The 15012-nt window shown below is 38.0% G+C and overlaps 1 protein-coding gene across 6 annotated transcripts in view; it reads left to right on the top strand.

The window, feature by feature from the left end:
• MATCAP2 (microtubule associated tyrosine carboxypeptidase 2) overlaps nt 1–15012 on the top strand; it is a 96594-nt gene that overhangs the window by 20478 nt on the left and 61104 nt on the right. For 4 of the 6 annotated variants that reach the window (XM_082471885.1, XM_082471884.1, XM_082471882.1 and 1 more), the window contains one exon: nt 9225–9925. In XM_082471885.1, the coding sequence (XP_082328011.1) occupies nt 9225–9925 (701 nt within the window). The remainder of the gene's footprint in view (nt 1–9224; nt 9926–15012) is intronic. The other 2 variants (XM_082471883.1, XM_082471881.1) reach the window with 2 other exon arrangements.

Below are 15012 nucleotides of genomic sequence, written 5' to 3'. Positions count from 1 at the left end.
TGCACTAGGATCTAGTTTTCTAGAATGTTCAGAAAAGTCAGAGCTAAGCAAAAGAGCACATCTCTGTATATCAGTATTTATACTGTTTGTATGTATGCTTTTATTCTTAGAACGTTTTGAGTTGATATTAAGAGGTCACTTTATAGTATGTATTATACCAAGCGCAAAAAATGGTTGTTTAGACCCCAGGTCAGAGCGTTATTTGCCGTTTGTTACTTTTAGAAAATAACTGTGTATATTAATCATCTAAAAATTATCTTACACAATATTAGAATAATTTCCTAGACCATTTTCCCGTCATTTGATTCTGCCTAACATTCCTGCAAGACAGCTTTCTTGATAATCTAGTACCATGACTGAAAACACCGAAGAACAGCAGAGTAAAGGGAGATGCCTAATCTTGCAACTGGCTTCAAAATAAGACCAGATTTTTTTACTTTAAGGCATCGCTGTACCTAATAGACCATTTTTCTGCAAAATTTTAAATTGTATAACGAAATGCACTTTTAATGAAAATATTAATGGTCTTAATTTTATATTTCATGTTCCAGGTTATAAAATGAGGAGTTGATTTTGTGCAGTCATGACATTGCTGTGATTTATCTCATTGTTATTTATGTTGTCAGGAAACATAGACAATTACCAGATCTAAGATTTAAGAGGCAACTTAAATTGGCGTTAAATTTTTTTCTTAAAGTGATTTGATGTAGATCCTGTTCTTTCATCTTAAAATACAATGAAAATTGAAAGTTATTATTTTTTTTAAATTTATTTTGGGCTGCGTTCGGTATTTGTTGCTGCACACGGGCTTTCTCTAGTTTCAGCAAGCGGGGGCTACTCTTGGTTGTGGTGCGCGGGCTTCTCATGGTGGTGGCTTTTCTCTTGTTGCAGAGCACGGGCTCTAGGCACGTGAGCTCTAGAGCTCAGGCTCAGTAGTTGTGGCGCACGGGCTTAGTTGCTCCGTGGCATGTGGGATCGATCTTCCCGGACCAGGGCTCAAACCCATGTCCCCTGCCTTGGCAGGCGGATTCTTAACCACTGCGCCACCAGGGAAGTCCCGAAAGCTACTTTAAAGTACCATATCTTCTTTTTGTATTGGAGCAGAGTCTCTCAACCGTGGCACTATTAATGTTGAGTCAGTAGATAACTCTTTGTTGCGGGGGGCTGTCCTGTGCATTGCAGAATGTTTAGCAGCGTCCCGGGCCTCTTCCACTAGAAGCTAGTAACCCCCCCGCCCCCGCCCCCATCACACACACAGTTGTGACAAACAGAAATGTCTCCAGACATTGTCAAATGTCTCCTGGAGGGCAAAATTAACCCCCCCCCAACCCGCCCCATTTGAGAACCACTGCCCTGGAGAAAAAATATACTAGTTAGAAAAATATACTAGTGAAGGTTATTAGATAACGATTTAGAAATAACATCAATTAAGATGATTTCCCCAAAGCATAACAATCATGGTAGAGGAAAAATACAATTATAATAATATTAATTTTAGAAAGTGGGTATTCTGACCAGTTAGCCATACAAAGTGGATCTCCTGTTTTTCAATATGCAGAGATGGAAGTTTGAGGAGAGATACTTTCTAAAATAGTAGACCCACTCCTCCTGCCTCAACTCTCTTCCCATAATTTAGTGGCAATAGACGTATCAATCCAACTCTGCATGTTGCGTTTCCTGAGATAAGATAATTTGGCAGTGTATTTCTGTAGTTCAATAAAAATTCAAATAGTCATTTGAGACAATTCAAGCCTCATTTAAAACAACTGACTGGTTGTTTTTCAAAATAGTTTCTCCATTTCTTTTATAAATTTCTTGACTAGTTAAAAGGATAGTTCTAGAACCCCATGCCTAACATTTCGCTGACATATCAGAAAGCCCAGTTTCAACGGCCAGAAACTTTATGAAGAAAGTTTAGCTGAAAGCATGCCCTCCTTTTCCCTCACTATCCCCTCATCATTCATTGATATCTTAGAAGCCCATGTTCTTCTGGTTAGCATCAAGAGCATGCTTGTTTGTGGTAAGGGTACTGATGGAAATGTGTTTATTTCTTTTCAGCTTTAAAATAGGTATAAATATAGAGCAAACTGATTGTTTTATTTCAGGACTGAAGCAGTTACTTGCTTCTGAAATCACTTCCTATGTAGTATCTTACTCACTATTCACTTATTAGTCATGATTTAATATAATCTAAATATAACATCCTGGTGAACTGATTGGAGGAGTAAAATAAAATAAGAAAGATTTGTATGTTATATATGCTGTTTGAAATGGGATCAAATCAGAAGAGATTTGTTTACCTTCTCATAGCTTTTTAAAGAAGACGGTTTGTTATACTATAGCCACTAAAATGTTGATTCTAGAATGTAGAATTTATTACTTAATGTTAAATTTACCTTGGAAATCCAAATTTCATGATTCTGAATATCTTCCCATTTACGTTATTCCGTGGAGTATTTCTATAGGAGCTGAATATAGTATTGAATATAATAATGATACTGATAGTTAACACCTGCTGCTTAGTACAGGCCAGCATTGTTCTCAGCACTTCACAGATATTACCTTTTCTGATCCTCCTACCAATACTATGAGGTATATAGTAGTAGCATCCCATTTTACAGATAGGGAAACAGCAGCACAAAGATGTTAAGTAACTTGCTCAAGGTCACAGCTGCTAATAAACAGCCAAGATTCAAATCAGAGAAGCTCCATTCCAAAGCCCATTTTCTCAACCACTAGGAAAGTCAGAACCCTTGTTTAAATGACTCTATGTTGATTTAAGCCACAAAATTCAACATGAGGATCTCATTTAACATCAGTGGTACATTAGCTGATAGTTTACTCCAGGTGCTTTTAAGTTTTTATCACAGGCAAGTCTGTAATTTTTGCCTGGAAAGATCATATTTTACTTGACTATAAAATTGTTTTCAAAATAGAAGAAGACATCTAGCTCATTAAGTGAGTAACAAAATGCTATCAGAAGCCATATAAGATTATGTTATTTTATGAATTCCTACTGCCTGTATCTTGTATGTGATATAAGAAGTGATTAATCATCTGGTAATGAAGCACCTTTGTAACAAAAGTGAATGTTTAAAAATACTGGAGACAAAAGTCTTAAGAGCAGTGTTTGGCCATGTGGGATGAATACACTTAGGCACATAGCTCCTGTCTGTCCTATAGCAGTAGGCACCTGCCATTAAAATTTATCTTCAACATCACTAATTGTTTCACATTTTTATGCATCCTGGTATGATTTTTGCCTCACCCTTCAGGCATTCAAGTCCTGTATCCTTTCCCTCCTCTCAAATATTCTGTTTCCTTGGCTACCTCTCAGGGCAGTGAGTGAGCAGAAACAAACACAGATGTATGCCATAATGGGACTTATAATTTCAGTGATGAGGAAGGCCATCATATAAACAAATGTAAGACTGCAACCGTGACAAGTGAGTCAAAGAACCTTCCAGGGAAGTTTTCCTGAACAAGTGATACTTGAACTGAAGGATGAATAGGGATTAATGTAACAGAGAGGAGAGGGCAGGGCTCTTCAAACACAGGGAACGGAATATGAAGATGTTTTGTGTCTGGAGAGGGAGTGGTGAGTGTGAGGGATTGACAAAATGAAGGGAGGCTAGAGTGGACTGATTAAGGGGGAACATTGTGCATGATGGGGCCAGAGAGGCAGAGTGACCTGACCATGAGTGACCTCATGTGCCATGATTAGGATTTTGTCTTCACCCTGAGTGGAAAGCCTGGGGAAGTTTTTCTCGCATGTTCACTGTTGTTTTAGATGGTATTGAATGAATTTTCTTTTACCACAGACCATCATTTCCCAGCATTATAGAATACCCTTCATGCTTCTAACTGCAAAAACACACCATCACCACCACCACAAGCAGTTTCTGACCAAAAAACAATAGTATCACGTTATAAGAGTCCTTGCTGCTGATAGAGTAACACTGAAGTGCCCCTAACCGGGGCTGTGACATTTTTAAGAATCCTGAAGTATAGTTGAGTTTCTCAGTTCTTGAATGATACTAGCAGTGCCTTTTCATCTCTCTGTTTACTTACAGTTGAGAAACTATATTGGATAATGTTGAATTTGGAGGTATTATAACTAAAAGATTACCTGTTATAATGCAGACAAATTGGGCAATAAATGTTTTCAAAGATACTGATTTTTTAAATATACCAGTTTAAAAATTATAGTGTAACTTACATTCAGTAAAGTGCTTGAGTCTTAAATGGGCAGCCTGATGAATCTGTACACATGTAACCACTGCGCAGAACAAGATAGCTTTCTAGCCCCCATACCCTGGTACCTCCTCCCAGGTTATAACCCCTCCCTCAAAGATAAGCACTATTCTGCCTTCTAATACCATAAATTAGTTTTGCCTGGTTTTTTTTTTTTTAATTTATTTTTGGCTGCGTTGGGTCTTCATTGCTGTGCAAAGACTTTTCTCTAGTTGTGGTGCTCGGGCTTCTCCTTGCGGTGGCTTCTCTTATTGAGGAGCACGGGCTCTAGGCCCGCAGGCTCAGTAGTTGTAGCACACGGGCATAATTGCTCTGCAGTATGTGGGATCTTCCCAGACCAGGGATTGAACCCGTCTTCCCTGCATTGGCAGGCAGATTTTTAACCACTGCACCACAAGGGAAGTCCCAAGTTTTGCCTGTTTTTGAACCACATATAAGTGGAATTATACAGTATGTATTCTCTTGATCTGGCTTTGTTTGCTCAGTATTGTCTGTGAGATTGATCTGTATTGTTGCTTGCAAACTCAGTTTGTTCTTTTTCATTGCAATATAGTATTCTATTGTATGAATATACCACAATTTACTCATCCTTTCTGCTGTTGACAGATGTTAGATCATTTGAGTTTAAGTAATGATGAACAGCTTGGTGAAACTAAAGTGTTTATCTTGTTTGGGAATTGTTTAATTTTGCTTCTTCTTCTGTTTGTAATCAAGCAACCTATTGTTTTGTGGTATAAAATTACCCCGGGTTCTCAGGTTTCATAAGTGTAAGTGAACCATATGAAATTGCCATTTTATGGGTCAAAATTGGTTGAATGGTATTTTCCAGCAGGCTTTGTTTCTGATGATCTGATCTTCCTTTCAGCCAGAGACCTTGTAACTACTGTGAAACCTCACCTATTCAGTTGTGAAACACTAAGGGTTTAGTGAGCAGTGTTCCCCTCTTTCTTCCATTCCTTTAGATGAGGATCAGGAGGCGCTGATGGGTTTAGTGATGAAGCCACTATCACAGAGAGGTTATTGAAAGAGTTGGGAATGGAAGCCAGGAATCCTGGTATTCTTTACTCCTGTTCTAGATACAAATTCAGCTTTCATTGTGTTGGTAATTTCAGTATAGTCATCCACTTGTGACTATACTATCAATTTTAATGTAATATTATTTACCTTTTTTCCCTCAATATGGGTAATCATTTTGGGGTGAATGACTTCTTTGATCAACAAATTATTTTCCTTTTCTCCAGGGTTATAGTGAAGCAGATTGCTGGTGGCTAAAATGTTACATTAAATAGTGACTTTTAATATGAGAGTATGATTTTTATTTATTTTATTACTTTTATGAGAGAAAATGAGTTACACTTGCCCCCAAAGAAGCCTGCTTATGCTTAAAGTTTTGATTTTTCAGGAAAAAAGGAGGAGAATAGGATGTTCTTCATTGAACTCTTCTTCTTGTCCTTTTATTATGTTCTTAAGCCTGTTTTAAATGTTGTTTTTCTTAAACAGTAGTAGTATTTAAAATGACAAAAACAGTATTTTAGGTTTTCTAATACTTAATACAACTAAAATAAGATTAGCATGACTCTGAGAAGTTAATGTATATCTATCCTGTAAGAGTTGTTTGAAGGTCCACCTGCCCCACATTTATGAACTTCATGGGATATCAGCATTTGGCAGGATTGACATTTACTAAACAGATACACCATTGGTACTCCCAGACTACTTACGAGCAGATGGAGCTTACAAAGGACTGGTGCTAAACCTCTCAGGTAGATAATTAGCAAGTGAACTGAAATGCTGCAACTCCTGGGAGGGGGGAAGGGGTTCTGTCATGCACACACTGTAATTTCTCTCCCGCTCCCCCCATTCCTCCTTGAGTGTTTTGGTAGCTGGTTTAGGACTTTTGTTTAAGTATCCCGAAGTGTATAGGTTGTTTGAGATGGGACAGAATTAAGAATTGAGATGCTTTATGACAAAACAACAGAAAACTCTATGAACACAGCTCTTTGATCAACAGAGCTACTGAGTCTTAGGAACCAAAGAAAGCACTTTTTACATTTTACATTAAAAAAAAAATCAATATACCTGTAATAAACCACCCAAATTAGGAATTCTTCAGAGTAGTTTTGTTAACTGATTTTAATTTGAGGTAACTTCCCCCTTTTTATTATGAAGACCAAATGAGAAAAACCTGATTACCTCCTTTTACCTTCCTGGCTATGCCTAGTCCTTACCCAACTTTTCTAGGTTTGTGATACCCTTATTCTTATCTCAGTTCTCTTGCTCTTTTCCTTTCAGTGTCCGTTTCAGTCTGCCTTTCATTATCACCTCTTGTCTCCTAAACTTGTGGTGTCTTGTTAGGGAAACCGACATTGTTCGTGGGCATTTGGACTGCAGCTTGTGTTCCTTAGCCTGTGTTTGCCCATCCTACCCAATTTTGACTATCAGTTGGCAACACTTAAGTATGAAACCCCTGAGGATCTGGGACTTACCAGCCATTGATGAAAGTTTTGTTTGTTCTGTTTATTCAAATTATTGAATGGCTTCTTTGTACAATCAACCTTCAACATGACCCTGTGCAGTCTAGTTCCTATCTCTCAGCTTGTCCATGTAGTAGACATTTTATTTAGCCCCTGCACGTTTATACTTTCATGTTACCTTTAGACAGCAGAATTCAAATTTCATATGTTGGCCTAGAAAATGTTAACTAGAAGGACTTCTAAGTACCTTACATATTTGGATTGTTTATTATCTACTTTTGACCTTATACTGTTTCTTTACCCTAAACCCTAAGATTTCTGGGCTTTAAAAACTTTTAGTGCAGGGTTTCCCTACCGTGGCATTATTTTAGGACGAATATTTTTGTTGTAGGAGGCTGTCCTGTGTATTGAAGGATGTTTAACCTCATCCCTGGCCTCTACCCACAAGATGCTAGTAGCATCCCTCCCTAACTGTGACAACCAAATGTCCCCTGGAGGGCACAGTTGCTCTCATTTGAGAACCACTGGTTCAAGGTCTTCCAGGTTATATTTCCACTTCTACAGTCATCTCCTCATAGAAATATAGAATGGTTCCAGAACTACAAATACCTGTGTATCTAAAGTGGTCAGAGAATGGCATGTTTAGGGTCATGCCATTCATTCATTCACTTATTTATTCAGTGTACATTTATTGAATGTCTACCAGATACCATGCTAGATGTTGGAAAGAGAAAGATGAATAACACATGGTCCTGGTACCTATCTTAGTATTGAATACATCAGTTATTCAGATTACTGTGTCTTACTAGGGTGCTGTGTTTGTACAGAGGAAGAAAAGATGTAGTGCTGTGCATGTAGCAGACTTAATACTGAATGTCTGTTGATAATTGAATGAATGACCTTATATAATAGAATGAGCATGGACTCTGTAATCAGACACATCTGCATTCTAATCACAGTTTGCTGTTCACTACTTTCTTGTCGTATAACCTTGAGCACATTACTTAATATTTCTGAAGCTTAAGTGATATAACATGCACAGTTTTTGGTGAAATCCCAAACTCACATAAATGTGTCAACAAATAGTGGCTGCTATTATTATTATTATTATTTATTACTACTTATTATAGAAAGGATCCCTGAATGTCTAATCTTGAATGAGTGAGCGACAGATCTATGTGGATAAACAGTTTTTTTAAAAATGGAATTAAATAAATTGTCTCTTTCTTGGCAAGGAAGGCAGCTGTCCAAGTCAGCTAGCATTGAAATTGCCTCCATAGTAGGAGCCAGAGGTTGAGGGCTAGAGGCATAAGGATCCATGAGACTTAGAAAAGAGAGGTGGTTGAGAGAATCATGTATCACATTTGCAGAAAGGATTTAGAAAAGGTTTGTGAGCAGACATGGTCAGATAGGAGTTCAAATAACAGGATTTAAGACAAACTCAAACACTTTGTCAGTTTAGAATTGAATCTGAAAGCTCTTAAGGGTTTACCTGAAATCCTCTCAAATGTTTCTCTTCCTTCCCTGAACCCTAGGTTATTGTCTGTATCTTTTGTTTTTCACATTTAAGCTTATACTACCTCGTATTAGTACTCAAATCTTCATAGGACTGCCTTACCTTCAGAGCCAGATTAGAAGCTGGTTGAAGGCAAAAACAATGTATTTATACAGATGTTTTTCAGATCCATGTACCTATTAGCAGTATTCCTGTATTTGTGGAATGAAAGAATGCAAATCAACACAGTTTTAAAACAGGACACAAGCAACAATATTTCAAGTTATTCTTACCTCTTTAAAGCACTTTTGAGATCTAAAGGCAAAACTGACCTCTCCTTAATTTGGCATTTGATATACTGATATCTTACATAGTAAGTATTTTTTTAAGTCTTGGCAAGAAAAAACTTGATTTTCTTTAATCTTAACCTATAGCCTAAAATTAAGAAAAGCAACTAATAAATATTGAGTGACATTACTAAAACATGCTTGAATGTGCACATATCATTTATTTAATTAAAAAAAATTTTTTTGAGATATGTAAGACAGTGTTGTCCTTCTTTTACTGATGGCTACCTTTATATATAGTGTCAGATTTCAAGATTGTATTGGCTTTGAAAATGCCTTGGATTTTACTTTGATATTGGTAATACTATTAAACTATATCCTTTCTACGAAATCCACATTCTTGGTAGAGTTGAGTGTTCAGATTATTTATGTATATTATCTCACATCTAGATTAGACTTTGGTCGTCTAAATGGTTTGAAGCTGAGGGTTTTTATAGATAATTTAGCATATGTACATTCTTACAGAAGTGACCGTGTCTAGCTTGACCAAAGTTTAGTAATACAGTCTTTTAATATTTAAAATGTCTTTTCTAAAAATTGTTGCAAAATTATAAAGTTTACAGAACCTTCAGAATACTTTTCATATAATAAGCAATTTGCTTCATCTGGTATCTTTTGTTATTTCTTTTGTTTTGATTTTGTTTATTAACACAGAAAAGCTTCACTGGCCCGAGCAAGAACTTGCTAAGAAGTCTATTCTAAATGCAGAAGAGTCCTTGATCATTGACAGCAAAGGAAGCATTTCACATTTATCTCCTGGAATACTAAAGGACATTTTCACAACTGGAACCAGTAGTTACAATGTCCTACTACAGAGCAAAGAGGAGAAAAAGCATCATTCACAAAAACAGTCTTCCTCCAGCTACTCCAAAAGATGTAGAAAACCCAGCAAATCTCCTAGCTCTTCACGTAGTAAAGATCTTCGCAAGATGAAAGCCCCAGTGCCTGTGATGAGCAGTGCTACTTGGTACTGCCTAGAAAGGCAGCCTGCTGTTTTTGTCACTAGTTCAGTGTCAAGTCCTGTAAAGTTTACACATGGTATCTCTGTTACAGGAAACAGCACAGTACTGCCACCTAAACCCAAAAATGAAAGGAAGGTCAAGCGACGCCATTTCTCCACTCTTCCAAAGCCAAAGCCGCGGCCTCAGCTGTCTAGAAGTTTTGAAAAAGGAGATGACTTTTCTGGAAAGAAATTTTGTATACTGACTGCTATAAAGCCCACCAACTTGGAGAAAGAAAAAGTGAGATTCTTTAAGTCTGACTATACCTACAATCCTCAGTTTGAATATGCTAATCCTTCTCTGCCAAGTGTGTTAGCCAAGCACAGCAACGCAACTGACCGGTTTCTTAAGCAGGTAAAATGCTACTTCAGTAGTGGTATTTCATTTTATGTAATGAAAACAATTATTTGCCATCATATAGAAAGCCAAAAAAAGTTGTTTTAAAATATTCCAATTATTTATAGTTAACTCCCATCCAGGACATGTAAATATGTGACAAGAAATCTCCAGGTGAGTGTCAACAGTTCATATGTAAACTACTTTGCACTAATCAAAATCTATAAAGAATCTATTATATAGACGTTGTGTCAGGAAGCAACTATATTAGGAAAAAGCTTCAGATTCTGGTTCCAAGCTTTCATTTGGGACTTACAAACTTATGGCCCATTCGGTCAGCCCACAGACAAGTGTTTGTTTTCTTTTTGATTTTGAATGCGTTAGATGGAGCATGCAGTATCTCCAGTTCTCCCTGTCATGTTACATTCTCAGCTTGCTTAGGCCCCTAAAGGCATTTTGGGGACTAGGCTTGATACTTGCCAGAGGACTTTTTAGTGCTTTACTGAAATTGTTAATAATCATCAAATATTTAAGTACTCATTTAAAGAAGAAAATAATGGAATTTAAAAAATTATCTTCAAAGTTAGCAAATCACAATGTGGATGATATAAGCAACACTTTCCAGATTGCTCAGTTTAGATACTTAGCACACAGTTTTGTGTGTTAAGATCTTAATAAACTTCAAAATCCACTTTATTTGAGGAGAAGTTGGCTGATGTTTACCTTCAGGGCACAGAGTTGAGATCATAAAAGCAGACTACATTTGGTTAAATTAATTTTGTACAGGTTTTTATAATGCATTAGGTTCAACTTGGCTTTGTCAGTGACTGAAAATCTGTCTGTAGGCTAGGTGAAGCTGCGTGATTCCATTTGCCTGTGGCAAATGCCCTATTTTAGCATTTTGCTGCAGTGCAAGTTCTTTGGACTTGCAGCCAGCAAATTTTTTATTGTTTGTTATAAATTACATGGAATCTGACCAGTCTTTTAAAGCCATTATGTAAAGCTTATTCTAAGATTAAAACAATTTTAATCTTGCTATTTATTTTCCTTTGTTAGAAGAAACCTTTTCTACTGCTGCGTTTTTTTGAAGGTACACCCCCCTTTTTTTAATTGAAGTGTAGTTGATTTACAATGTTGTGTTCATTTCAGGTGTACAGCAAAGTGAGTCAGTTTATACATATACATATATACACTCTTTTTTAGATTCTTTTCCCATATAGGTCATTACAGAGTATTGAGTAGAGTTCCCTGTGCTATATAGTAGGTCCTTATTAGTTATCTATTTTATATATAGTAGTGTGTATTACATTCCCTTTTTATTGAAATATGATGAAATTGTGCTAAACACTAATAAAAAGGTCAGCTATTATTATTTTGGCAGTGATTTTATGATTTTTTTCTTTTTTTGGTGTGGAAATTGCAATTGATTGAATAGGGCTTTCACTCACTTAAAATTTATGGTAATTATAAAAATGCTATTTGGTTTTTTCCCCCTTAATGCTGAAAGAGACAGCTGAGATTTCTTTACCAGATTTCTTTAATTTGGAGTCCTACTGCAAGCCCTACCAGTTGCGAAAGGGATTTCCCACCATTAGGTCAAAATGAATGCTCTTTCATTTTCTTGGATGGGAGTTAGGAAGCATCAGCAGCTCCAAAGATTGAGAACTGACAGGGCTTGGTTTCTGGCTCTACACCCTTTATTTTAACCCAATTCCAGCTTCTTATGCTTGGGTTGTTTGAGGCTTCTAAACAGCACCAGCAGTCCTAGCTGGCTGGGACTTCAAATGCCACCATTTGGGAGAATGATTGCAGCAAATGCCAAATGTACTTTTCAAACCACTTTAATCAATAAGGGAGATTTATCGGAACAAGGCCCCCATAAAATATGCTTAAGTTCCTACTTAGCATCTGAATGAATTCTGACATGATACATCCTTCCCCTCCACAGCTGTGAAGCTAAAGCAGCAGCTTCAGGGCTGGTTTCAGGATTCAGAAATGTGCTGCGCAGAGGGGCCAGGATGGCTGAGTAGCCCATTCTTCTCTGGCCTTCACCCTTGAGGCCTTGCCAACCCCTAGCTGACAGTCTCTCAAGTTTCACGATCTGGATCTTTCCAAGGCAGGCAATCTATATTGTTGTTGGAGAGTGGCCGCGGTCCTCTTTAGTGTACAGATAGGCAGAACAATGCTAAATCCATGCAGAGATAAGTCTACCATAGTGGAACTAAGGTAGTGCTCAGGTTCTGGTCATTCCTAATTGATTGCCCTGTCAATGTCAAGGAGTTCCAGGACTCAGTTTTTTTCTGGTCCAGGCAATAGGTTCCTCAGGAGGCACTTAGGCCCTAATTTAGGTGGTTCAGAGCATCTAGCATGGGCTGCAGGACTTGAATATAACTCCAGGTGGAGCCTGCTGAACCCTGCTTAGCCTCTTGCTGGCAGCCATGGTGGGCCTCAGCTCCCAGACCCTTGGGACAGAAACTGAAAATGTCTGTTTTCTGAGGTTGTGGACCTTTGCAGGAAAGAGTGCAGTGCTTCCCGGGTGCTGAAGAAGGGATCTGGGATGAGAGAATGCTGAAAGCTGTCCAGCGTCAGGTGCCTGCTCACTAGTGGGTGAGAAGTAAATCCTTAGTGGCACATTTGAGCCGTCAACTGGCAGCCAGTACACTTTCTGCCTTACTTCTCTGGCTGACCATCCTGGGAAACCTAGATATAAAATCCATATGGCCTTAGACCCAGCACATTGTTGAACAAGATTGGAAGTGAGAGATGAGAAGGGTCTTCAGGGCAGTGTTGGGAGTCCTTGGCAGTATTTCCAACAGTCAAATGGAAATTACATATTTATGTGATAAAGCCAATGGGTAGTTTAAGTGACTGATTTTCCACCTCTAGCTGGAATCGTGTCTCATTGTAGATTATGGCTAGGATCCTGCTAACTGGAAGCCCTGATTGGTAGAGTGATATTTAACAACATATGGGAAATAAGTCAACTTTTGTTTGGCTTGATAAGGTAAAGTTTGAATTATGTTCTTATTTGTTAACAAAACTAGAGCAGTGGGGATCATTAGTGATTGGTAAATGGTGAGAGAAGGAAGACTTTGCGGTGTTGGGTAGAGACCCTGGGCTGAGGCTACCCCTCTGGCAGGGAAGAAAAGGTAAAGGTGTGCAGAAGGAGTTAACAGAACAGGCCTGAGACTGCCATCCTTAGAAAGGCCTGCTTGCAAGATTAACCTGAGCCTGGCGTCTGGGAACTTGACTGGTAAACAGTTTCCTACACTGAAATAAAACTTTCCCTAAATGATAAGAGTAGCTTGCTGTGCCTAAATTGTGCAAACAGTATGTTTTATGTTACTTCTTTTCCTTTAGGGAGTCTGGAATTTTAGAATGTGCTAGGCATAGGGGTGCTTATGTGACCAGCCGATAATAAAAACCTTGGGCACTGAGTGTGTAATAAGTTTCCTTGGTAGACAAATCTTTACATGTTCTTACAACTCAGTTGCTAGAGAAGTTTATTGCATTCTGTGACTTCATTGTGAGAAGACCCTTTTGAAGCTGCTTCTTGTTTCCTCCAGACTTTCCTGGATATAAGAAATGGGGAGTGGCGGGCTTAAGTTGATTTTTTTAAAGGCATTTACCTTCAGATTTTAGAAAAAGAAGAAAAAACTCTGTACTGTCCAAATAAAACATCTCCATGGGCTGTATTAGTTGTCAGTTTGAGATTCCTGATCAGTTACAAGGTCTGGCTTCTTACAGCTTTGTAAAGGGCCATTGTGTTGCACAATTCCACGGGGTGCCATTCACGAATTGAGCCTGGGCCTTACATTCATACAGTAGAGTTGGTGTTTACCATAAGCATGGGGTTCTTCTTTGGCATTATAATACAGTACTCCTCTAATACTTTTTAGTTGTATGATATTTGTCTTAGAAGTTCAAGTAAATTAAATGTATGCTAAGTTAGAAATGTTGCATGGAGGGTAGCTGGGAAAGACTGAACAAAAAAAGCATACTTGTTTTATTATGAAATTGTTCACACTGCCTTTTTTTCAGGACCCTTGCGCCTTTGTTATTCCATTAAAATTGCTTTGAAATTTAAGGACAAAGTCATATGAACTATCTATATATGAAAAATTATAACTAACATTGATAGAGTGCTTAATATTTGCTCGTTACTCTGTATGCTGCCTACTTTTCACCTATTATGAGGTACAATACTAGTAGTATCCAGAGAAGTGTAGTCACTTTCTTGACTTGGATCTTAAGTTGCAGAACCAGGAGTCTTTCTCAAGCACTCTGTTGTCTTCCACACAAAGGTATGTTGGCAAACTAACTCTCCGTTTCCGTGGTAGAAATATAAATACTTCCACCAGGACCAGTTTCAAGCAATGTAACATCACTGTCATGCAAATTAATAAAAATTCAGTCAGCTCTGACAAGACAGCATGGCCGGACTCCAGCATACCACTGTTTCACAAAATGGTTTCAACCAGGCTTTTCTAACCCCAGTGCACCCCCTGCACTCAAAGGGTACCAGGTCAAAAGAGCCTCACTTAGCTGGCAAGGATGCCTTTGGTAGAAGCTGATTATAGGGACTTGGAAGATTTTTTTTTTTGCTCTTTGTGATACACCTATGAAATAGTGATTATTAATTACTGTCTTTTGGAAGCTTTAAGACAAGCATATTTACCTTCTTCCTGTTCAGGCACCCATCCTCATCTTTCAGCTACAGCTTCAATCTCAACTCATAGTACATAGTTATTTACTGCCTTAGGAAGAGTAGCAAAGTTAAAACTGGGTGCCTAGTCTGTAAACTGAGTAAATATTTGAAAGAAGCAAATACAAGGGTGCCCCAAAAAGGCTGTCCACAACGTTGTAGGCGGCTAATTTCTCTCCTCATGCCCCTTTGACTCTGCCAGGGAACAAAGCAGAAACATCCCTTCCATTACAGCTCCCACAATATATACCTTTTCTCTGTTGACCACTGTCCTCATCATTGCATTTCATCTATTTCCTTTCTGTTTCATGTGGAGTATACACAACCAAGTATTGAGAGAGGGTTAAAATAAGATTAGGTATTTTCAACTGAAACAAAATAATTAAAAAGAGCTTTCAAA

Source organism: Balaenoptera physalus, assembly GCF_965194825.1.
Source record: "Balaenoptera physalus genome assembly, chromosome: 8".
Lineage (NCBI taxonomy): Eukaryota > Metazoa > Chordata > Mammalia > Artiodactyla > Balaenopteridae > Balaenoptera > Balaenoptera physalus.
This window is presented reverse-complemented; position numbering and strand designations above follow the sequence as displayed.